Here is a 25,216-nt window from a genome sequence, read left to right on the forward strand (position 1 = left end):
CAGTGGGAAGAGTCAACAAAGCAGCTTCTAACAGCATGGCTGTCAGAGGCTGAAGAAAGGTCAGGACTGTTTTTCTTGGGGGCAGCAGACATCCAAAAGGCTTTTGTTTCTCTGGTGTGCTGTAATCCTGGCTGTTCTACACTCTAGCCAGCATACAGAATGACCTGAGCTTCTGGATTCAGCTTCAAAGAAAGCTATCCCACTGTGAGCCCCCTTAGTGTATGTTAGGAAGCCAGGGGAAGCTACTCTACAAACAAGACAGCAGCAAGTGAAGTCAGAGGTTTGACCACACAGCAAAAGAAGCCAGAGCTGGGGAAATCTTGACGCAGATAAATGGGGAAGAAAAATGAGAAAGAAGCTTTCATCGGCCATGGATCAGGTGCAATGAGGGAAGGACGCAAGAGCAATTCAGGCATAAAAACAGTCGGATACGTACAGAACTATTAGTTTGCTGCCCATGTTTCTCCATCAACAGGGCCTGGGATAGTTGAGACAGTAGAGCACAAAACTTTTAATCTCAGGGTTGTGGGTTGAAGACCCACATTGGGCAAAAGATTACTTTTGATCCTCATGGTGCCTTCCAGCTCTACAAATTCTATTATTCTATGAGTTGTCCCAAGCAATATTTAATAGGTCAGAGATCTGTAGCTTCTAAGGAATGCCAAATGAAGTACAAACACAACCATTTTTAAACTGACAAATCAGAGTCCTGCTCTAAGGCTAAAGTGATACATTTAGTTTGCTTACTGCTCCTCTTGAACAATCTCAGTGGAGGGGGGCACACACACCAGATTTCTGCTAACACAATTAGTATTTCATGGTCAGCAAACAGTAGTTTGCCAGCCCAGAAAATTGAAGAAAACAATCAACTAGCTGTTGAATAAAACAATCCAGAGGGAGCCAGATATTCTGCAGCATGGATTGTATCATATTTAAAGTTGTTATAGGGTTGAACTGGTATTGTTTTGATTTATGTTATTTTTCATGTGAAATATATTGGAAAATATTCTTGGCCTAACTATCCACACACACATAATGGGCAGAGACTATAGAAACTGACAGCCAAATGGAATCTTCCCAATAATTAATTTGTAAATGCCAATTGTTTATAAATTACCCTATCTGAGCTTGGAGTGGTAAGTTCTATGTACATCAGGCTATAGAAAATACTGCCGTTTGAATTAATCTTCCCTGCTTCCAACCAATGGAGTGGAGTTAAAAATTCTTTCCACCACTATCAAATCTTAATGTAACCTGCCTTTCACTGTCCTCTCTTCTGAATCTTTGCCCTTTTCCCAACCCTTCTGCTTTCCCTGTGCTCCCGACAGAAATCAGTCAAATCTGTAATCCTTTTGCATTAGTCATTATAACTGCTGAGTCCATATTTCTTGAGAATTCTAGAAAAGAATAAAAAATCTAAGCCAGCTGTCCACAAACTCCACACACATGGCCCTGGACCAATTGAAAATTGCTGCAGGTCTTAATGATTTTTCTGTCTGTTGTTTAGCAATTGTAATATCCTGCGCTAAATGAATGTCACAGACCACTGGTTGTCTAAGTACCACACTTTGGAAATGATGATGGTGATGGTGATGATGATGATGATGATGATGATGATGATATTCTTTTGTACCCTGCTCATCAGACTGGGTTGCCCCAACCACTCTGGGCTGCTCTAAGTTTACTTTAGACTGTTTTTTCTATTCTCTCTTCTAAGGAGAAGGGGGTGGACCACATTTGCTACCCTGAACCCTTTGGGGGAAGGGTGAGATAAAAATGTAATAGATCTACAAGCTTACTTTTGAACCGTGAGCCCACCCATGAGGTGACATGAGGCAACTACCTTGGGTGGCAGAATCTACAGGGGCAGCAGATCCAGCCTCCAAGGAAAGCACTGCCCGCCTCCACCACCACCACAGTGCCATCAGCAGCTGCTGCCCGCTCCTCAGAGTCTGGATCTACCACCTCCTCTGCAGCCCCGCTGCCACACGCAGGTGAACCAGTAGAACTGTGGCTGGCTCGTCTCCCAAGGTCATTCATAGATTCCCCACTTGGAATCTCAACGGGGTACTATATGCCCTGGCCAGTGCTCCATTTGAGCTTATGGCTTCCTGTTCCCTTGCATGTTGCTTTGGGTCAGCCCCCTTCTCCACCGCACTCCTGGGAAACAACTGTGCATTATTTGATGAGGGCCGCCACTCTGACTGCCTGCAAGAGGGGTTCCCCTGTTTTGTATATCTGCAAGGTGTCTACTTGGGCTTCACTGCACACTTTTGTAAAACACTAGAAAATAGAGACAATTTTTCTCAGTTGATGCAGCATTTGGCAGGAAAGTCCTCCAAGAGGGTTTTGCCATAGGAGGACTTTATAGAGGAAGTCCGCTTGGCTCAGGGGGGGTACTGGTCTCTTCTATCTGCCTTAGGAATAGGCTCCAGACCTATTCAGCAAAAAAAACAGAATTTCTGTTTGAAGGTGGGGTTGGAGCACATTGCACCCACCTCTCCTTCCTGTGTGGCCGCTCTCTGGATTAGGGTGTGCTAGTCACAGCTTTTGCCAGCATCCTACATATGGCACATAATGTTTAGTGTCCTTGTTTCTCTCTTCTTGTACTCTTTAATTCTGCAGTGGAATTCTGCTGTTCTTCCTGCGATTCTTCAGTTTTGTCCTTACGAGGTCCTTTTGCCTTTGCTCTGCCAGTTAGTATAGAGGGCAGGGCAGCTCCTCCCCCCCAGAGGAAAAATGCCTTGAAGACCCTGCATGCCTAGCCCAGTAGGAGGACTCATACAGTGGTACCTTGGGTTAAGAACTTCATTCGTTCCGGAGGTCCGTTCTTAACCTGAAACTGTTCTTAACCTGAAGCACCACTTTAGCTAATGGGGCCTCCCGCTGCTGCCGCGCCACCGCCGCACAAGTTCTGTTCTCATCCTGAAGCAAAGTTCTTAACCCGAGGTACTATTTCTGGGTTAGCGGAGTCTGTAACCTGAAGCGTCTGTAACCCAAGGTACCACTGTACTTCCACTTTTCTTTTCATTTAGCAGGACTACCTCACTCTTCCCCTGAATGCCATCAGAACTCTGGCACTGATTGAAACATCACAGCCACAGAGGCAAAGCAGTTATATAAGAAAAGCCTGCTGGATCAGGCCAATGGCCCATCTAGTCCAGCATCCTGTTCTCAAAACAGAGGTCAACCAGATGTTTGTGGGAAACCCACAAGCAGGCTTTGAACACAAGAGCACTCTCTCCTCCTGTGGTGTCCAACTGTGGAGGCAAAGCACAGCCCTCTTCTCCATGAATTTGTCCAATCCTCTTTTAAAGTCATTCAGACTGGTGGCCATCACTGCCTCCTGTGGGAGCCAGTTCTATCATTTAACGATGCGCCACACTTTTTAAAAATCTGTCTTGAATCTTCAAGCATTCAGCTTCATTGGATGTCAGTGAGTTCTAGCGTTATGAAAGTCTATTCGCTTTCTCAACGCCATGCACAATTTTACAAACTTCTATCATGTCACTTCTTAATTGCTTTTTTCCTAGAAGTCTCTCAAGGTGGGCATTGCTCCATCTAGTTCAGTACTGTCTACACTGACTTGGAGTGAAAAGCACGTGCTCTGAAACTGAGTTACTGCTGTTCCCCTGCAACAGGAGCCATTCTGATGCAGAAGTATCCTAAGTGCTCTAACAACCAGAAGCAATTCTGTTGGCTGCAGAACACAGAGGAACTTTCCTCTGCAAAGGGCTCTTGCAGAACTCAGCAACAAAAGCAAGCTTTTACAATATAACCCAGACTCTCCCACTGCCAGATAACCCGCTGTTTTCCAATAGCCCTGTCTGAAGAATGCAAATCAACAATTCTCACTTACACTCTCCATGTCGGATTGCATGGATACTGCTTCCATTTGAGATTTATATCCTAGGCATTATACAGAACTCAAAATGGGGGGAAACTTCTCTTTGAGGGTCACTGATTTATGAGAAGAAATAAAGAGGGAATGGAAAAAAGAAAGAAGGGGGAAAGTGGAGGGAGGGACACACACTGAAGAAAGGATTGAACCAGGAGTTCCCAAGCTATGAGCCAGAAAAGCCAACCCCCACTCCTTCTTCTCAGCTGTTACACTAAAAATACATTAAATACATTCCTGGCATGATTTTTCTAAGTGTATGACTGAAGTTCTTTCCAAAATAAGTTATGGCACTGTGGACCAAAGGCTAAAGGACCCTGAAAACAGCAAACGTAAACCACCCTAGGAACAAACTAAAGAATGAGAAGAAAGTTAAGAATGAGGACAGCAGTAAGAAAAAGCACATCGAGCGTGATCAGAAGGGAAATAGAGAGAGAATTCCATGTATTCATTGAATGGCTGTTGTGCTTTATGTTCAAAAGCAGAAGCTGAGCCAGGAAAGTGTGTGCTTTGGTGCATAGTATTTTCCTTTTTCTTTTAGCAGGATGCTTCACCTAAAAATCTTTCATGATACAAACAACATTATCAAAAACACAGTCTGAGAAATGAGCTTATGTAGGACTCACAGTTTGAACAATTTAAATCAAGGATGGATAATTTTTATCAAGCAAAGGGGCACGTTCCAGCCCAACAGGGCTGATAAGCGGTATAGCATGGGAAGTGGGGTGTGACTGGGGAGGAAATATGCTCTGGAGAGAGTCCCAAGGGCCAAAGAGGGAGTGCTGCAGGGAAGCATTTGATCCCCTGGCCTGAGGTCCCCCATCTGTGATTTAGATAATTCAAAAGCAAGGAAATGCAACTTTGAACAATCTCTACACTTCAGTGGCCAACATGGCAGCCCTATTGTTACAATGGAATACAAAGTAGTGAAAATAATCGGCATCTCTACAAAACTGAAAGGGAACCTGCCTAAAAACAAAGAAAAAGATGTATTTATCAAACGTGACCCACCTAAAACCCAAGCAGAGGAAATTAATACTTGAACATTATTAATAACTTACAGAGCATTTATCTGCCAATTTCTATATAAATGATGTGTTTTGCTCTCACAACCATCCTGGGACATCAATAATTACCGTATTTTTTGCTCTATAAGACTCACTTTTTCCCTCCTAAAAAGTAAGGGGAAATGTGCGTGCGTCTTATGGAGCGAATGCAGGCTGCGCAGCTATCCCAGAAGCCAGAACAGCAAGAGGGATTGCTGCTTTCACTGCGCAGCGATCCCTCTTGCTGTTCTGGCTTCTGAGATTCAGAATATATTTTTTTCTTGTTTTCCTCCTCCAAAAACTAGGTGCGTCTTATGGTCTGGTGAGTCTTATAGAGCAAAAAATACGGTAAGTTTTCAATTTTAGAATTTAAAGAACTGAGGTTAAAGAAAAAGCTACTTGCCCAGGGCTATACAAGGCCATGGGCAAAGAGGGAATGAATTCTGGTCTTGTACATCGAAACCTATTACACATGTATTATAACGTCCTTCTTTATATTATTCAATTCATGTTCTAAACTATTACTTAATGAGTTGTGAAACTTGAACGGTACATATAACAAATTAATAGGTTATGGTGGCAGTGGCTATGTGGACTTTTGCTGCAGCCTGATGTCAGCATGTAGATTTATGGCAACCCCCGCTGGTTACTAAGGGCAAAGCCAGATCATTTATATTTTGTTGCTTTTCGACATTTAAATTATACTGATCTTATGTTTGACTAAATTAACCTACAGTGTGTGCTGTGAGAGCCTCTGCCACTGAACAACCCCCTTTCTTCAATAATGGAAACTTCAGTGTTGCCTGAGCCTGCGGCATGGCAAAGATCTCTGTAACTACAACTCTGAACGGCTGTGCTTGGAGGGAAGGAGGAGGAGTGCGGGGGATGCAAGCAGAGGTTTAACAAAGAATCACTTTAACAGAAACTCCTGAGTAATGGCTTTGCCCCAAGCCAAGAACAACATCATCTCAATGTCAGCAATTAGAAGAGGGATCAGCCAGGCAGCACGGCCCCCTTCAACCCCCTTACAGACACAGCTTTGCTCACAGGGCTACCCTGAGCTGAGCACTGCCCACGTGGAGCCCTTTGGATAAAAGATTACAAATGTGCCGACTATTTCTGCTCTGCTAGTACAGAGGGGAGTACAAATGGAGGGACAGTACACAGTGGGTCCTAACAACCAAGCGGGGACTGCTGAACTACAAGGGATCTTTTCTATATGTTTGCTTTCCAGAATCCGTTGTGAAACTGTGCCATTAAGTTATTCTTCAGCTTATTTGTGTACCTAATGCTTATGGGTTTATGGGAGAGGGGATTAGAAAATATGCTTATAAAAGCAAGGCTAAGTAATAGCGTGTAAGATGTGCAGTTGAGTGAATGTTGTTTCAGAAAAAGCAAACATGGAGAGAGATTATTAATTTGCTTCCATTCTGGGCCTTATCCACTTAAAATTATTAGTTCAAGTCTGAGAGAAGTCTGTGGGGCTGTAATTATAACACAATCACAAAAAAACCTGGATTGTGATTCTTTAAAATTTTGGCTTCTGCTGATGAAGAAAAGACTAAAGGTTTGTAGGCGGCATTTCCTGTAAATGCTTGTGATCAGATGGTGTGGCTTTCTGCACAGGCCCATTCCTCTTTAAAGCTCTCCGTTGCCATTTGCAATTTGTAGGGATTGGAAGAAACAGGGAAGTAGCTATGCAAATCAAAATGCATTTACGTAAACCTGCATAATTTGTGCAATTGAACAAAATCGGGTATGGGTGCTTTATTTACAGCATTTAGCTTTATTTTTAACACTGATCTATTCAGAATGGGTTTGGAATCTAACAATGATAGATCTTCCAAGCAGACTCACTCATCTTAAGTTACCTGGTGCCGGGCTCGGCTCTGGTCCAAAAGCTGCCGAGACTGAAGCTTCTGCTGTTGGAGCTGCTGCAGGGCAAAATGAAGCTGATAGCTGCCGGCACTTGGTGGGGCCCTGGGAAGCCCTGGTTGGCCTCCTATCAATTTACTGCGTATGCAGTTCTCTGTATCTCCTTCCCAGGCAAAGTTGTCAGTCTCCAGGGTCCTGCAGTGAGAAAGGTTCCATTTTAAAAGTTTTACGTTTTAATCAGCCTGCATATAAAGAGAGAGAGCAGCCCTAAAGACCTCCCTTGTTGTTCAAGGAGCTATGTGAGTTTTTGCCAGTGAACAGTGCTCCTACAAGGGGGGGGGGCACCTTCACCAAATGATTCATGCTATTTTAGTGGTCCTAAAATGGACCAAATTTCAGCCATTTGTTTATTGTGGACTTCACCCTCACACAATGAATAGCCAAAGCTTGTACAGTGGTACCTCGGGTTACATACGCTTCAGGTTACATACACTTCAGGTTACAGACTCCGCTAACCCAGAAATAGTACCTCGGGTTAAGAACTTTGCTTCAGGATGAGAACAGAAATTGTGCTCCGGCGGCGCGGCAGCAGCAAGATGCCCCATTAGCTAAAGTGTTGCTTCAGGTTAAGAGCAGTTTCAGGTTAAGAAAGGACCTCTGGAACGAATTAAATACTTAACCCGAGGTACCACTGGAAGACTCCCTGGAAAAGACCCTGATGTTGGGAAAGATTGAGGGCACAAGAAGGGGACGAGAGAGGACGAGATGGTTGGATAGTGTTCTCGAAGCTACAAACATGTGTCTGACCAAACTGCGGGAGACAGTGGAAGACAGGAGTGTCTGGTGTGCTCTGGTCCATGGGGTCACGAAGAGTCAGACACGACTAAACGACTAAACAACAACAACAACCACAGTATTTGCTGCTCTCCTCTTCCACCTGATGGCTTGATAATGCAAGTTGCCATTTGAGATATGTGGGATATGTATAATTCATAATACTCTTTCGCAGGAGTCCTCCTCTTCCCCCACGCCAAGCACAGGAACTCTAGGATACTGTAATAATATCAACAACCAGAAAAAATATATATTCAGTGTCAACTGGGTGCCTACAAAGAATTCTCAATAAGCACAGAAATAAAAATTACAACCTAGAAGGCCTTGTGTGCCTGTCTCTGGAAAGATGAGGCAAACTCAGCCAATCAATGTTTGCTCTCCTTCCTACCCCTCAATAACAGACATTTACCATAAGTAAAACATTCCTATTTTCTCTGAGAAAAGGGAAGATGGCATCCTTTGGGATATACCACAGCAGTAAAAACAAACTGGAAAAGGGGTGGGCAACCAGTGAGACACGTCTACTTGCGCCAGTGTTTAAGTTACCTGAATGAAGTTAATGGACCACTGGTGTACCACAGTTTGGGAATTCTGGCTTATATAATTAAACAACAACATACTGGAATTTGACTCAGCCATCCCTGTGACCAATGCCCCGGAAATACAATTTTGATAGAATTCTCTCTAATTTGTGGCTTCTGTAAAATTTGAGCCTACAGTACACTGAATTAAAAAGAACTCTATACTTCCTCCAGAATCTCCACATGCAAATTTTGGTCCCATTTTAAAATATACCTACGTTTTACTGTGTTATGTTTATGTCAACATCTAGTATACTGGGGAAACCATTTAACTTGCTGCTTCTTGATCAATTTCTCACATTGTCACATTCTTTTTTCTGTTCCCTAATTTCCTAATTTTGCTCCAGTTTGTTCAAGAAGGTTCTTATTTTAATATACTGAAAGAATGGTGGTATGAAATTCTTGTATTGTTGATAAAAGATTTGAATGCGTGAATAACCGTGGAAGACCACTTATTGTACAATACTAGCCATGTTCTGGGAAAGTGCTATATCCACTTTCTCCAAGCACAAAAGGAACAAATAGGATTTTAGAAAGTGATACAGAAGATACAAGACTGAAAGGGAATCTTGGTGCTGACAAAGCAGATATGATTACAGAGCAACATGCAGTATTACTGTAATAATTTGCCCAGAACCTAGGAATCTTATAGAGATTAGAAATGGATATGTAGACTCTGGCACCAAGAAGAAGGGCACCAAAAGTCCATTTTTAGCCTCCAAAATAGGTATACAAGAATCCAGCTTGCACAAAAAAACCCCCCGTTACTCCGAAATTCCTAGATGCCTAATTCCATCATGTTTTTGTAATTTTATACAAAGTGCTCTCACATACCCAAATAAGACTGACCAGACCAATTAAATACATGAGGATGTCCTGTGTATTAGGACACAGAAAAATGCACAGGAGGCGGCCGAGGAAGCTTGGTAAAGGCAAGGCTACACATGGAACTGGCTCATGATGCTTGAAGCTGGTTTTGTCTTATTCATCACACTAGTATAATAGCTGACCAAACAGTAAGGTCTTCAAATAAGCAGACACCTTTTCAAAGGACAAAAGCATTGTTACAACCCTGCCATCAACAGAGGGAGCTCAGCTGTGAATTGCAATTTGATACATGCCGATAGAAGCCTGCCTGTTTGCTTTGAAGTTTGAGTTTGTGGGCCTGGCTGCAGTACTGCACTCTTCTAGGCCAGGCACACTTGTTTTGTGGAGAACAGGTGGTAGATTGACAGGGCCTGGAATATGAAGCCCCTAAAAAGCACATCACATGTCTCAATGGCTCCTGGAACTTGGTTTAACTAAAGAAACAACCATGAAGCTCCTCCATGCTTAGCCTGTCAGCTCTGCATGCTTGCTCACTGGTATGTTCTTTAGATTGTGTCTTTTGTGACAGAATATTTTGTTTTCATCCACAGATTTAGCACTATTACTACATTAAGGCTATGTGCAGCTTTCTCCCGATTCAAGTGCAGTGTTTGAGGACCAGGACATCAAAATGCTTGCTTGCAAAGCTATTGTACTACCAACCTTACTGTATGCTTGTGAAACATGGACCACTTATAAATGCCATCTCCAACTCCTCGAAAGAGTCCATCAATGGTATCTCTGAAAAATTCTACATATCACTTGGGAAGACAGGTGAAATAATGCCAGTGTACTGGAAGAAGCAAAGATCACCAGTGTCGAAGCAAAGATTCTTCAACATCAAGTTTGTTGGACTGGTTATGTTGTTCGGATGCCTGCCGTCTTCCAAAGCAACTACTCTATTCCGAACTTAAATATGGAAAGTGTAATGCTGGTGGAAAACAAAAGAGGTTTAAAGATGCTCTCAAGGCAAATCTTTAAAAATGTAGGATAAACAACAATTGGGAAACAACGGCCTGTGAGCGCTCCAATTGGAGAACAGCATTTACCAAAGGTGCCATGGGCTTTGAAGACACTTGAACTCAGGACGAAAAAGAGAAACGTGCATATTTGGCAAACCCTCATCATGATCAACTCCTACCCGGAAACCTATGTCCCCCACTGTGGAAGAACGTGCAGATCCAGAATTGGCCTCCACAGTCACTTACAGGCTCACTGTTAAGACCATGTTCATGGAAGACAATCTTACTCGGCTACGAGTGATCACCAAAGATAAGAAGCACTGTTATACCTAGCCATGAACCTCTGAGGCTTGGATCATCAACTTGCTCTATACTAGTGACCTTGCTTATCCTCTAAACCCCAAGTCACGGAATGCAAACTGAGGCTTTACCACACTGCTGGTGTGTACATATAGGCACATGCCAATCCCTTTCAGACTTGTCTGGCAAAAAAAGCCTAGGCGCTGGAAGAATCAAGATACCTAGCAGCTTGCGGGGGGGGCTTGGCCTATTGTGGTGCTAACAGTGAACATTTGGTATTCTACTCTATTTTGAACCTAACCAGATTCTGATGCCTCAGGTTTAACACAGCAGTATTTTCTCCCTTTAAGTCTAGTGACCTAGATTGATAGCCAAATCCCTACTGCATGTCCTGACTGGCTCTTTTCAGTCCCAACTTGCTATAGAAGACCTAGTCTACTCCCAAAGTCACTCCTGCTGCAGGCAATATATCCTGTTATCCAATTCATTCACCCTTATTTTTCACCTAAACTTCGTTGCACCTAAACTTCACTCCATAACCCCCAAGGCCCTTGCAGAAGTTTTCACAGAGCCCCGCTTAAGTCTTGTCTACTTATGACTCTGTGTTGTAACTTAAGAGTCAAAGTTACTCTTGGATATCCAAGCAAAAGCAACATCCAGCATGGCCAGAGACTCTGGCCTGCATCTCATGTGAATCACTATCCTGCATCTGTGAAAGTGCTGAAAACAAACATATAAGCCTGCACTGTTCTTATACGCACATAGCTATACGCCCACAAATTATTTGTAGCTTTCCTTAGTGGCTAATAATAATAATAATAATAATAATAATAATAATAATAATAATAAATTTTATTTATATCCCGCCCTCCCCAGCCGAAGCCGGGCTCAGGGCGGCTAACAACAATAAAACAGCACAACAGTACAACACAACACAACACAACATTCCTAGAATGAATGCCCTAGCTATTCTCACCAGAGCTGTGAGATGTCTAGATAATACACTCCTACTATCTACAAATGGCAAAAAGCTACAATGCAGCTGGAAAGCAGAAAAAGAGTAACTTTTTCCTATGAAGAGTAAGCAACAGAAGCAGAGGGGCATTCTAAATCCTTTGAATATATGTAATTCAGAACCTGGACTTTCAGCACAAATTTATGTTTTCAGGACAATTATCAATACAGCTAAAATAGAATTTAAAAAGATTTAAAAGCCATGGTTCAATCTAGGCTGCAAGATTGTAGTTAGAGTATTTCAAAAAGCTTTTTTAAAATTGTTGAGAGGAGATCTAAACATGGTATCTGAGATGTGAAAAGAATACTACAACCTAAGCTTCTTAGTATCTTCCTTTGCTGTTGGAACAGCTCTCTTTTATATTTGGTCTCAACCAAAACCGCCTCCGGTGGTTCTCCAAATTAGGGGATTTGGCCCTGAGAATGACATGTCTGACACCCCACCCAGGTCAACATCATAATTCCTCAGCCAGTTGTTCCTTCTGGACAACCTGTTAACCAATAGGCTTCTGGCATCAAACGGAATGGAATCAAAGCAAGAATCTGCCAAGAATGCCACAGATAAGGCAATTTAAAAAGAAAAATCAAACCACCCATTTTTAAAGGGCTCAGGCCTTGACAAGATTAACCCATTATGTAGGGAGTCTTGGTAGCCTTCCTCACCTAAGAGCTTGCTTCCACTTTCTCCTGTTTGCTATCATCAGTTCATTTACTGAATGGGCCTGTTTGCCTATGATAAGTCCGAATTCCCCATAGTGATACTGCCCTACGTGTCAGGTGAGATAGCAATGACTTCCAGTGGCCTGGCCTCTATAGCATTGGTGGTGCAGCTTGTTGCCTCCATGACTGTGCTTTGCCAAACGGTACATTTGCCACAGTGCAGTGGCATTACTAAGGGCCTGGTTCTTCACATGCCACCAACTGTGGTGACCAGGCCCAAAAACATTAGGAAAAGAGTGTTTCTCTATCTTCATGGGGGAAGTCTTCCTTCCCTTCCTAGGATGTGCCAGAGGAGAGAGGGGAGGAGAGGAAGAGGTGAAACAAAAAATAATGTGAAGAGAAAGCTAGATCAGGTTAGGACCTTAAGAGGACAAAATAATCATGACCTACAGACTCATTATGCAGAGCTAGTCTGGGGACTGATGTGTGGTTTCTCCTTTGGAAGGAAGGAAGTTATTTAACTGTGGTTATGGGCTTCTATAGGATATGCCATCCTGTTCAATACCCTCCAGACAGGGCTTTTTTTCTAGAAAAAGAGGGGGAGCATCGCCTCCACTGCGCAGCCCCAAGAAGCATGCAGGAACTTGGTTCCGGTGAATTCCGGCTTTAAAAACTCCTGCCTCCAGGAGCTTCTGGACAATTTAGTACTGGACACGAATGGTCTCTATAAATTGAGTACGGGATCTCTGTGAAGGCAAAAAGGTCCAGAAACAGTCAGACTAACTGGCATACCAAATATCCGAAGATCTTGAGCTTGAGAGCACATTCTAACTCCTGGATTGATGTCTTACTGAAGCAGTCAGCCATCTAGTAGAACCCACCAGATTGACAGAAAGCACTAACAGAACCACACACCCCTTCTTCCTGAATGCTTGTAGGGCCACCAACAAGCTCTAACCATTTTTTGTTTGGGCAGAACTCCAACTGAGATTAAGTCTGTTGAGCCACATGCTCCCCTAGGTGGGCTTCCCGTTGGACCATTGTTACTATGGGCTCTCTAATTCTGACTCATTCTACATGACTGCTTATGTGAGTTCAACCACAAGTCCCGTGTTAGGTAGATATGGTCTGTGATCATCACCCTTCAGATGTGTGAGGGAAGCTATCTCATATTTATATTCTTATATGTTCTTACATACACTGGGAGTGGTAAAAGAAGCCCTTGCAGAGGTCTGGAGGAGGGACATGACCATCATGTCTAATATTTGAGCCAAGGTCATAATAGTCATGCTTTGCTGTCTTGTCATTGACAACTGAAAAATCTTGTGTTTTAGTTTATCAGCAAGGAACATTCTGTACTGTGCAATGTCCAGGATAAGCCCCAAGTGCTCCAGGCATTGCCTGGGAATCAGTGAGTTCTTTGTCCAGTTCACAACACAGTCAAGGGTCTAAGGCATGAAAGTACGGCCTGGGTGTTGGTCAAGCTCTTTTCCTTTAGCCAAATGGATATAGATGCCCTGCATCTATAGACATGTGCCCTGCATCCTAAAGTGTGCACCAGGACCTTGGGAAACAGCCATGGAGCCAAAGCTAGGCAAAAACATAATACAATGCAGTAAAAATGGCAAAAGTTATTCCAATCTCTGAAAGGAATGTGGAAATATGCCTTGTACAAATAAATGAATGCTACAAATTCCTGTTTATGGAAGCCAAAAAGGATTTCAGCATTTCCATCCTGAAGCACTGCTGGCCAAGTGACTAGTTCACTCACTTCAGGTCCAGGTTGGCTTATTTCATTTTATAAGAAAGAAAGAAAGAAAGAAAGAAAGAAAGAAAGAAAGAAAGAAAGAAAGAAAACAATACCCCTCTATTAAGTATACTCTGGAGCACTAGTTGGAATGAGGCACTGGTACAATGGCTTGAATTTTCAGGTGTTGAATCACGACCATGAAGAGTCAGTGCTTTGCCTGGTATTTGCCTGTGCAAAGAAACACCACGGCTCCTCGGTGGAAGAAGATTGGAGGAAATTTAAAGACTATTTACAGAAATATTGCAAAATTAAGGAATGTTAGAATGATGTTGGATTGAAGTTAAGTGGTTTCTAGCTGTAATGGTTTAAAAGAATATGGAAAAATTGGATTTTTAATAGGTAAAAACTTAATGTTATAATATATTAAGATTAAAGATCAGGATAATAAGGAGGAAAAGGAATTGCTGAACTAATAAATTGAACTGGAATACAAAAAAGGGAGGTATGAGGAGGTCCGGGAAACAAGTAAATAAAAGATAAGTGATGTAAAGATGGAATTATTTTTAACTGTTTTTTATTTCCTCTTTTTTCTTTTTTCTTTTTCATTATGTAATATTGTGAAAACTTTAATAAATATTTATTTTTTTAAAAAAGAAAGAAATACCACGGCTCCACTCCCCATGTTTGGGGAAGGGTGGAAGATAGAGTGGCAGTGACCTACAAGTTTCTTTCCCTCCCAAACCTGAAGGTCTTTCTTCTGTGGACTGTGGATACGTGAGTAAAAGGAGAAAAAAGGGAGGAAATCACTGTAAGTAAAAGATCAACCCAAGCAAGCTCATGGCGTGCAGAACCAAGATGAGCTATTGCCAACCGGCATGGCTGGTTCAGGGCACCCTTCCTCTTAGAGAAGTTGCTGACAGAAGCTTGGCCCTGCCTCACGATCCAAGGGGAGAGCGTGCCACCTGGCAAGTTATTAGAATGCTCTCCCGGAGTTCAGGTAGGACATCCTCACAGTGCAGGCTACACTTTTGGAAATTTAGCCTGAAGCAATTGACCAAAGCCAAGCATGGCAGTCTAGTGGAGGAATGTGGCCACGCATGATGTAGGTCTGCCAAAACGTTAGCTGGCAAAGATGGACTGAAACAGTAGAAGAGGTGAAACACTGGAAGGGCTGTATAAGTAAAACCTCAATACATTCAGATTAAACTATTTCTGGATTCAATTGACATTACCCACACTATCGTGTTCAGAACAACTAGAATTTGCCAGTTATTAAATATCTAGCTTTTGGCAGAGTGGGCTTTCACTTAGCCCAAAGTAGCATCTCTGGACCTGTGCCAAGAGTACTGTAACACTGGCCTCTATGAGCTGGGAAATATTTGGCAGCTGAGTGTCTCATTTCCCCCTCTCTCCTCCCTCTTTTCCTTTCATAGAAAATCAAGCTTTGAAAACAAATGGGAAAACATATGGGAACTAAGTCAAAAGGAAAGTGAGGGGTCATCTGGTTAAGAGGTTCAGTGCCTCCATCCCATCACAACACATCAGGTCAGAGGAGAAGAGGGAGTAATGGCAGCAATGCTTATCCCCTTTGTGTGATTTGGATTAGCTGAATCAGAGAGCACACAGCAGCCTCTCTTTCAATTAGCCAAAGCCAAATGGTTAGGTGCACTGAACAGGAAGCAGTCCTGGCTTCTGGATGCCTGCACATGCACCTGCACATGGGCCCAGCCTGCTGGAACATTTTAATGATAAAGAATACATGTGATGAGATTAGCATGAATGAGAGAACTGCTGCTATTCCATTATTTTGGGAAGAGGAAGAGGTGCCTCTGTAGATAATGCATGCCACAATTCCAAATTCAAAGTATTCCAACAAATGCAAAGTACAGAGAAAGCAGATTATCTGGAGAGCATGAACACAATTCATCTATTGGTATATTACATAAATTCAATCAAAACACATGAAAACTGTTCCACAGATGGAAGAATTGCTCTTACGGCTGCCATGTGCACTATATGCAATTTTACTTTAGCCAGAAAATGATCAAGTTAAATTTGAGACTACAATAAGTAGGCAAAGCAAAACTTAAACAGTCCTCTGGTTGGGACACAGAAGAGAAGGGATATCCTATGTGGGCCCTTCAGATGTTGTTGGACTAAAACTTCCATCATGCCTGACCATTGGCTGTCTGGGCTGATGGGAGCTGGAATCCCACAACATATGAAGGGCACTAGGTTGGAGAAAGCTAGTCCAATGCATCAATAACAGCTCTTTCTGGAGTGCTAGAGTGCTGAAAGAGGCGTTTATTCATCCAATTGTATAAAAGAGTAAATCTAAAGTACATTTCTAGTGATATATTGGCTCACAAACTTCACAATAACACGGTAGCACAGAAAGGAATTAATTCTTGGATTCTCCAGTCACTGGTTAGTAATACTACTCAATTAAACAGCACAGGTAGGTAGTACCTACTTTCACACCACCAGAATTTTCACAGAAAGAAGTAACTACATGCCTCAGATTTCCACAGTGACAACTTATATCACTGCCTTTGTTACACAGTCCTGGCTTAAAACTGAAGATCTACAGTAACATACTTTGTTCTATAGAGAAAAGTGAAGATGAAAAGCATGAGGGAGATGGAAATTACAAAGCCCAGTAGTGAAGAGACAGGAGTGTAAGTTGGTTTCACATAGCCCCCAAATACACCAAGGCCTAAGGCAGCCTTCTTCAACCTGGTGCTCTTCCAGATGTTTTGAACTACAACTCCTAGAATCCATGACTACTGGCCATGATGGCTGGAAGGGAAGCAAGTTGTAGCCTAAAATATCTAGAGGACGCTAGATTGGAAAAGGCTGTCCCAAGACATCAGTCTTTCCCAGAAATAATCTCTGGCAGCCAGATCCTCTCTAACTTTCCAAGAAGCCATTCTCCGTCAGCTAAGGTTATTTCTCATCTTTAAAGCAAGATTGATCCTCTAAACCTTCAAGGAATGTATCTGTGACATTCTTCATGTTTTAGAGAGACAAAAGTATCAGAACACTGCACTAACAAATCTGAACTGCAGAACCGGGGAAGCTTTTTTTTTTTTAAAAAAAAAAAAAAAGCCCAGTAAATATTAGTAAACACCTAGAAAAATATTTCGAGTGAGTCACATGAGAAGCAGCAGAAGAGCAAGAGAGGGCTTGTGCCAAAAGAATTTTAAACGAAGTAGAACTAGGTTAAAGCCTTTTACCCCCTTGGCTAATTATTTTCCTCCCTTCCCCCATCTGCAAACATTGGCATGTGCAGCAAAGAATGCAGCATATGAAGGCTGGGTTCAGAAACACTGCACAGGGCTGAGGCAAAAATACCTGGCAGCTGCTAAAACGAAACTTCAAAGACTCGGCTCACTTTGAAAACACATCAGGCAGGAGCCACTCTTCCCCCACAGCTTCCTGAGGAGCCTGTGGGAAACTTAACCACTTCAGCATGTTTGGCAGCCTCCAAGCCCATCCAAGCAGGTGATAGCGAGAAACTGAACGGCAAGAGGAGCATCAGGCAACACTTTCCCTGCACTCCGGGTCTCACTTCCAACAGGAAACACCTAGTACAAGGGCCATGAAGGTACAGGTTTGCCACCAGTAGTAGATAAAACCCAGAAGTGAGTAAGTGTGTCAACAAAGACACAGGTGCGAGTAGAGGAGACAAGATAGGATCACTTAGTAATGCACCGATAGCTGACACTTCTGTGCACATAGTAGCACATAGTTCCTGCTTTCATTCTTCAGGGTTACACAGGCATCTTTTTCCACACACAACCTCTTACAGTTGTTCAGAACAGCAAAAATGAGTTGCAAGGACAACTCCGATTCTAACTTCTGCATAAATCACGATATTGATTCAAATACTAGATCAGCTGAAAGAGTTTCACTCTCAGTCTCCATCTTTAAAATGGACAAAACATCTCAGATGCACATGCCTCCACACTTGGAGGCAATAACGCTTCTGAATACCAGAAGCCACACAAGGGGAGAATGCTCCTGTCCTGGGGTTCTGCTTAATGGTTTCCCACTGACCACTGTGAGAACAGGATGCTGGACTAGACAGAATGGGCCTTTAGCCCGATCCAGCAGGTTCTTCTTATGTTATTTTATAGGCAGAGAAGGTGATTTAACTCTTTACTTCATATCACTCTCTGATGTTGTAATGTTAAACAAGGCGAAACAAAAGTGAACTAATGGCATAAGATTACAGGATCTCAACAGACTGAATATTTGTGTCCAAGACCACAACTTCACTGTTCCTATATAACAGAGTGATATACAGTCATACCTCATGTTACATTTGCTCCATGTTATGTTCTTTCAGGTTACGTCCTGCGGTGACCTGGAAGTACCAGAAAGGGTTACTTCCGGGTTTCGCCGCTCGTGCATACGCACAAGTGCTAAATCACGCATCGCGCAGTGCACCTGCGCAGATATAGCGCTTCAGGTTGCTCTCTTTTCATGTTGCGAACGGGCCTCCAGAATGGATCCTGTTCACAACCAGAGGTACCACTGTATTGTCCCTGAATGGATGTACTGGAGAACAAATGAAGATGATGATGATGATAAAGCAACTCCAGGTGTTTTAAGCTGAACAGAGTGGCTTCTGCCATGAAAATGCTTGGTGTCAAATTCTACACTTGTCTTTCTAGAAATCTGCTTGCCACATAGCTAGCAACAGAAATGGGGGAGATATTTCGGTTAGAAACCTAGTTTACTGCATTCAGTATAAAGTGCACCATACAGCTGTTTGCACCAAGATCAAATAAGATATACATTGGCCAGGTGCAAACATCAGAGCTTTGAGAACCAAGTACAGCAACTTAAGGCTGAGGTTATGAAATTAGAGTAGGGAGCATTATAGTGAAAGCAGCTGAGGGTATTCCCTAGAGAGCAGCATATAAATAACTAGAGCAAGCTCCAGCAGCTTTTGTTCAAGGAAGATAGCGAAGTTGGCATTGGTAAAGCCGAATCTGAGACCTCTTAAACAACAAAAGGCTCCTACTGATTAAAGTACCTGAGGTCACATGACCCAGAAACAAAGGAGTTATTGTCAAAATGGGAATGATACACCTCTCTGAATGCAAGGTTGCCCTCTGCAATCTTTGGGTGAAGGCCGGTGTAGAAATTTATAGTGCCAATGTCACACAAACTGGCAATTTGTACTTGTGGCAGTTAATTCATATTACTAAGCACATATTCAGTATAATTATATAGTATAAATATATAATATAGTATACATATTTATATAGTATATAATATAGTATATGACTAAAACAGAAGCAATATGAACAAGCTCTAAATTAATTCAGATGTTGAGGAGCAGCAAAATGTTGCAAGGTTCACTTTCTGCAAATAACTGCCTAACTCCCTCTTCTCTTTTCTGCAACCCTTCACATCAACAACTCAATCTGTCCTTCGGCTTGTGCGATGAAAGTTTTTTTTAAAAAAAAGAAAACTGAGAAACATATATTTATGAAATATTTTGTAACAGTAACACAACCGATGGCTGGAGGAGGCTCGCTTTAATAAAACGAAGCCAAGAATCTAACAGCAGATAGAGTGGATTCAATCGCTATAACATGCATTAATCTCCCTTCTCCCTTCTTTTCTTGTGTGTATCAGGTTTGGGGAGCAAACTGGTAGTTTCTTTTGGAAATCTGTGTGTTCTATGCTATAATTTGATACCTCATTGATATAACCATGGAAAGTGCCTCCCCAACCCCTCTCTCTCTCTCCCTCTCTCTCTCTCTCTCTCTCTCTCTCTCTCTCTCACACACACACACACACACACACACTTTCCTTCAAGTATCTATTTGCAAACAGAGCAGCAGAGAAATGTATGGCAGTTGCTGCAGTATCAGCATAATCTGACAAACCAACAGCCCATTCCTAATCAAATTTACTCAGCAATGTTACAGGTATGCACACTATAGCCAGAACCAACTGATACAATTTAATTTCGTTTGGAGTGGAAGCTAATAGGGGTGGGAGATTCAGTTTTGAAGCAAAAGTGGAAACTAAAGGGTGCGGGGAACCCATACACTCAAGCCCTCTGTCAACCACTGGCAATAAAAAGAACACTCTTTGTAAGCAACTCAATGACTGTATTCAATCACTGTTTGGTTTGGAGGGGCAGGAACAATCTCTGGACTCATGAGGTCTCTCCTGCCCTTAGCGCCTGGCTTAATGGAATACTCCCTGGCTTGATCAAGCCAGAGTTTGCAATCCTAGTTTGGAAATCATGCTCAAAATTTTGCTGTTGTGTCTGAACCAGCAAGCTGACTGGCCAAACCAGAAAGTATTCCATTAAGAGATGTATGTGAGAAGAAGAGAAGGGAGCACAAGGTTCATTCCCAGTCCTCCAAACCTTAGTCTGGGAGATAAAAAAAATATGATGACTAAATGAAGCAAACTAAAATCTCAGTGGAAAGTTTATGAGCAGCAAAAAGATCCAGCAAAGGTTAGTACAGACATTCTCATAAAAGATAACTAAATTTACTGTGACATAAACCTTTGTAGGAAGGAACCTTCATCAGATACAGATTGCACTGAGATGGAAAACAATTATGCATTCCCTAGCTTGAAATATTGTCATCCAGAGAACCAAAAAGCTAACATAATAATATGAAAGAGTGACCAGTAGAGGGAAAGAAGGGAAGCCCAAATATCATATGGCCTCTGCTGAAAAATCAGCTGCCTTTGGCCTTCCTTCATTGTCATCTACTTGTAGTCATTCCATCAGACCACCTGAACTGTAAATTTAGGTGTTGGTGCTTGAAATTTCTTTTTTGCTCTTCCCATCCCAGCCCTTTTTTCCTTACGTGTTATGTCTTTAGATTGTAAGTCTGAGGACAGAGACTTTCTTACTAGTGATTCTTGTGAGCTGCCCTGGAGCCCTTTCAGCTAAAAAGTGGGCTAAACATGTTTTAAATGGCTAAAATCCTTTAAATAAATAAATAATAGTTAAGTTGTTGGCAATGGAGTAAAAAATAGTTAAAGCTATGACCCCAAAAATAAATAGAGGAAAATTTAGAGAGGTGAAGCTGAAGTAAACTAATTTTTGATAACTAGGATGAATTAGTGAAAGGGAAGATGTATGATTTTCATCCCTTCCATTTATCCTTCTTACAGCTGCGATCTGAACAAAGCTTGAAGCCAAGAAAAGCTAAGCATAAGGACAATGGGAATGAAAAGAATGCTACCCTGAAAGTAAGCTGAGGAGTGACAATCAGCTGTTAATTATCTGGGTGCCACATATTCCAAAAATATAGTACTGTACATGTATATTACCCTCACTTGTGGCAATCAGAAAGAAACTGAGCAGGAAGAGAAGAGTCCCGCCTTCATAGCCAAGTACCCTTGCCCAAGTAGATGTCACCCACCATAAATGAAAGCCATGGGGATAACATTCTGTCAACTCTCTTCCCAACCATCGCTTGAGCTATTGTTGTTAACTCAGAATACATGGCCAAAAGTGGCTCTTGGAACTCACTGCACTCTACCTAACTCTCTGGCAACTAAAATCCCTGATTACCTTGGAAAACTAACTGCTCATTAGTGCCTGGAAATCTGAGGTTGCAGGATCAGGCCTCAAACCGCTGAGAGATATAAGCTTCCTGTTTTACCTCCCATTGAGGCCCCAGGCTGACAAAGCCAAGACTTGAGGCTGCAAAAGACAACTGGCCACAAAACTGTGCCAATAGTGGGCTCAGAACTATTTCAGAAGAGGTGGAGGTACAACTGGAGCTGCCGACACAGGTTTCTCCAGTATGGTAAAGCCAATACACAGGCAGTGCAAGTTGCGCTGCTGTAGTTGCAAGTAGGTATTTGACCACACGAGTGGATAAGCCCCACTGAGTCAAAGGCCATGGATTGCTATCCATCCCTTAAGGCTACAGTCATGTGGCTATGCCCTGTGGTGGCCCAGGAACAACTTGCCTTAATGCTCCTTGACCTTGATGGACAATCCTTCTAGAGAAACAGTTCATAAAAAGCTGCCTTCAATCATCAGACCACTTGCCCACTTAGCTCAGGAATGTCTACTCTGACTGACAGCGACTCTCCAGTGGTTGAGACCGGGGCTTTCCCAGTCCTACCGGGGGATCCTGGAGATTGAACATGATACCATTTCTAACACAGAGCTAAGATCATTCTCCAAATACTATGTGGTTAAAGCTTCCTCGGGGAATAAACATAATTGGTGGCTACGGAATATGCAAGGAAGGCCATAAAAAAGGATATTTTCCTCTGGTGGGGGTGGCACTGGGTAGTACAGCAAAAAGCCGAGAATGAATAAGATGAATTTAGGGCGAAGGAACTATAGCCAACCAAAGCTGTGACTTCTGGAAAACCCTTGGGTTCTGGAAACTTTAGTACACAAAAAAACCTTATCTGTTTTCTCAGAAGCAATTCCTACTACTGTGCTCAATGGGCCTCACTGTTGTGTTTAGGATCACAGCCATTCCTTTGTATGGGGCTTAAAATGGGAACAGAGAGGAAGGGTGTTTTCATAGAAACTCTACAGCTTCTCCCACGCTAGGATTCTTCTAGTTAATCAGAAGATGTGGCAGCTGCAATGTTTGCCATGTCAAGAGCATGTGGCCAGAGAACAGAGAGTGTTGGGGCCAGTGCAAGCAGTGAAGGATAGTGGACAGTAGAGCAGTCACAGTAGCTCAGCAACGATCTGATGAGGGATGAAACAACAACAGAAGGCTGCATACTTTAAATTCAGAGGGATAAAAAGTGTGAGGCCACTGAATAAGTCACCAAATTGGGGCGGGGGGGAGGTGTTCACTTACAAACTGAAGTTCTGCTTATAAAAATGTATTATTGGAGGACAGGGAGGTGTCTCATTTTAGTTCTGCTTTGTGTGAGAACTGAATAGTTTGGGTGGGGGATTGGTGGGGGCCATAAAGGCGCAAATTTACAACCCCTTATCTGATGTTTCTACAAATCTAAAAACACAGAAATAGAAACAAACAGCAAGAAACATAGGAAGTGCGGATCTGCCAGAAGAATTAGCACTTTCTAGATGTAGGCCAATGCTTAGAAAATGGACAGATGAGTACAAGTAGCTTCAGTAATCCAGTGTTCCTCAACTTTCCATGATATTAGTTACATGTTTTGATGCCTGTGCAAAATTCATCTTCGTGTCTGACAGACTTCCAATAGGACCCATGGCCCAGCACAAGAAATACTCTGAACTCTGTAATTCAGTATCCAAGGGCAGGACCAGTATGCTTGGAGTAAGTTTGACATAATCAACCTCTTACATCACATTTTTAGAAGCACTGGGGACTTACAGAAGTAACAAATGAAATATTCTTGAAACTCTAAACAGGGGAGAGAGGGATCTTCAGATTCAAAAAGAACACAAATCTTCCTTAATTCAGTCAATAGGTCTGTTTGGAGCATAGCCTCCAGGCCACCTCTGGAGTCTTCACACCTCAGAATTACTTTTCAAACAGTTTACTAACAAACCTTGGTCACAGACCAAATCAGTGGCCCCAAACATGTCTCCCTTTTCATTAGATTCAAGATTGAAAACTTTTTGTTTTCATTTCTCTGCTTCAGAGCAGTTATTTCCTGAGCTTGATTTCACAAACTGAAACAGCACTAGAAAATACACCTATGATATGGTGCACCACCTCCACATACTAGGAACATTTATTATTGCTCATTCACTTATAGAACTTTCAAAAATACATGCACGCACACAATTTAGACAGGCTTATTCTCTACTGAAGCAATGTATTCTTTTGAATAATTCAGGAAAAGGAAGATCCTATCCTGCACAAATAGTAATAAAAAGGTAAAGGTAAAGGACCCCTGACAGTTAAGTCCAGTCACAAACAACTCTGGGGTTGCGACGCTCATCTAGCTTTACTGGCCAAGGGAGCCTATGTTTGTCCGCAGACAGTTTTTCCGGGCCATGTGGCCAACACGACTAAGCCGCTTCTGGCTAAACCAGAGCAGCACACGGAAACGCCGTTTACCTTTCGGCCGGAGCGGTACCTATTTATCTACCTGCACTTTGACGTGCTTTCGAACTGCTAGGTTGGCAAGAGCTGTGACCGAGCAACGGGAGCTCACCCCATCGCGGGGATTTGAACCACCGACCTTCCGATCGGCAAGCCCAAGGCTCAGTGGTTTACACCACAGCACCACCCATATCCCTACAAATAGTAATACCGTAGAGCTCAAATAAACTCTTGAAAAGGTAAAGAGGTTAAAAAAAAAGTGAAAACTCAACTTAAAAACTTGTGTAAATTCTGCCTTTCTTGCTTTTGTACACATCCTCCCTCTCCACTGAGAACACACAAAAATGTTCAGGCTACAAGAGCAGAAGAGAAATCTGCCTGCCATCTCAGAGGCAGACAGCCCAAAAGGCTTTGTCTTTCCCATTGGCCAAGTGCCTCAGTCAGTTGGCTTGCCTTGTTCCTAAGCAGATAGGGAAGACACTTCCCTTTTAGAAGACTTTCCATGGAAGAGAAAAGGGATTCTGAATTTTACTATCAGAAAAAAATACAGCCCATTTTCAGCTGATACTAATCTGCACCATCTCAGCACTGAATACATATCAAAAGCTTATTCTCAGGTTTCATTGTGGAATCAATTGGAACCTCCCATCTATTATACCTGTTCAAACTGCAGCTAAATTTCAGTCACTGCCTTGCAAACTAGTAATACAGTGGTACCTCGCAAGATGAATGCCTCGCAAGCCGAAAAACTCGCAAGACGAAAGAGTTTTTCATTTTTTGAGTTGCTTCGCAAGACGAATTTCCCTATGGGCTTGCTTCGCAAGACGAAAACGTCTTGCAAGTTTGTTTCCTTTTTCTTAAAACCGTTAATACCCAGGGTGCATTGCTTGAAAAGGTCAGTTGTGACTTGACTTCAAGGAGCAACTCATAGCACGCGGTGTGGTAGCCTTTTTTGAGGTTTTTGAAGACTTTTGTGATTTTTGAAGATTTTCCAAAACTTGCAGCCATTTGGTAAGTTAAACTTTTAAAACTTTTTTGGGGTTTTTTGGATTTTTGGGTTGGGGTGTTTGGAATTCAAGGACTTGGTGTTGGGGAGGGGTTTGCAAGAATCTGGAAGCTTGTGTGTTTTCTGAGAGGTTTGGTGCTTTTGAATTTTTTGGATGTGAAGCACTGCTTTTTTTGAGGGGGGGGTTGCGAAGGTAGGAGCTGTGCTGCCATGGGGCCCAAGAAGACTGCTGCTGCAGAGGCCGGCAAGAGGAAGAAGAAGGTTACGCTGGAAATGAAGAAGGAGATCATCCGGAAGCACGACGGTGGAATGCGTGTGACAGACCTCGCCAGGGAGTACGGGAGGAATCCATCGACCATCGGGACCATCCTGAAGATGAGGGAGAAGATCCTTGCAACTGATGTAGCCAAGGG

The 25,216-nt window shown here is 42.6% G+C and overlaps 1 protein-coding gene across 5 annotated transcripts in view; it reads right to left on the reverse strand.

The window, feature by feature from the left end:
• The window catches only part of TTLL5 (tubulin tyrosine ligase like 5), a 109,969-nt gene that overhangs the window by 15,691 nt on the left and 69,062 nt on the right, over nucleotides 1-25,216 (reverse strand). For all 5 annotated transcript variants that reach the window (XM_083501150.1, XM_083501149.1, XM_083501148.1 and 2 more), the window contains exon 32: nucleotides 6,816-7,014. In XM_083501150.1, the coding sequence (XP_083357276.1) occupies nucleotides 6,816-7,014 (199 nt within the window). The remainder of the gene's footprint in view (nucleotides 1-6,815; nucleotides 7,015-25,216) is intronic.

This window comes from Podarcis liolepis (genome assembly GCF_965112155.1).
Source record: "Podarcis liolepis genome assembly, chromosome: 1".
In the NCBI taxonomy this organism is placed as follows: domain Eukaryota; kingdom Metazoa; phylum Chordata; class Lepidosauria; order Squamata; family Lacertidae; genus Podarcis; species Podarcis liolepis.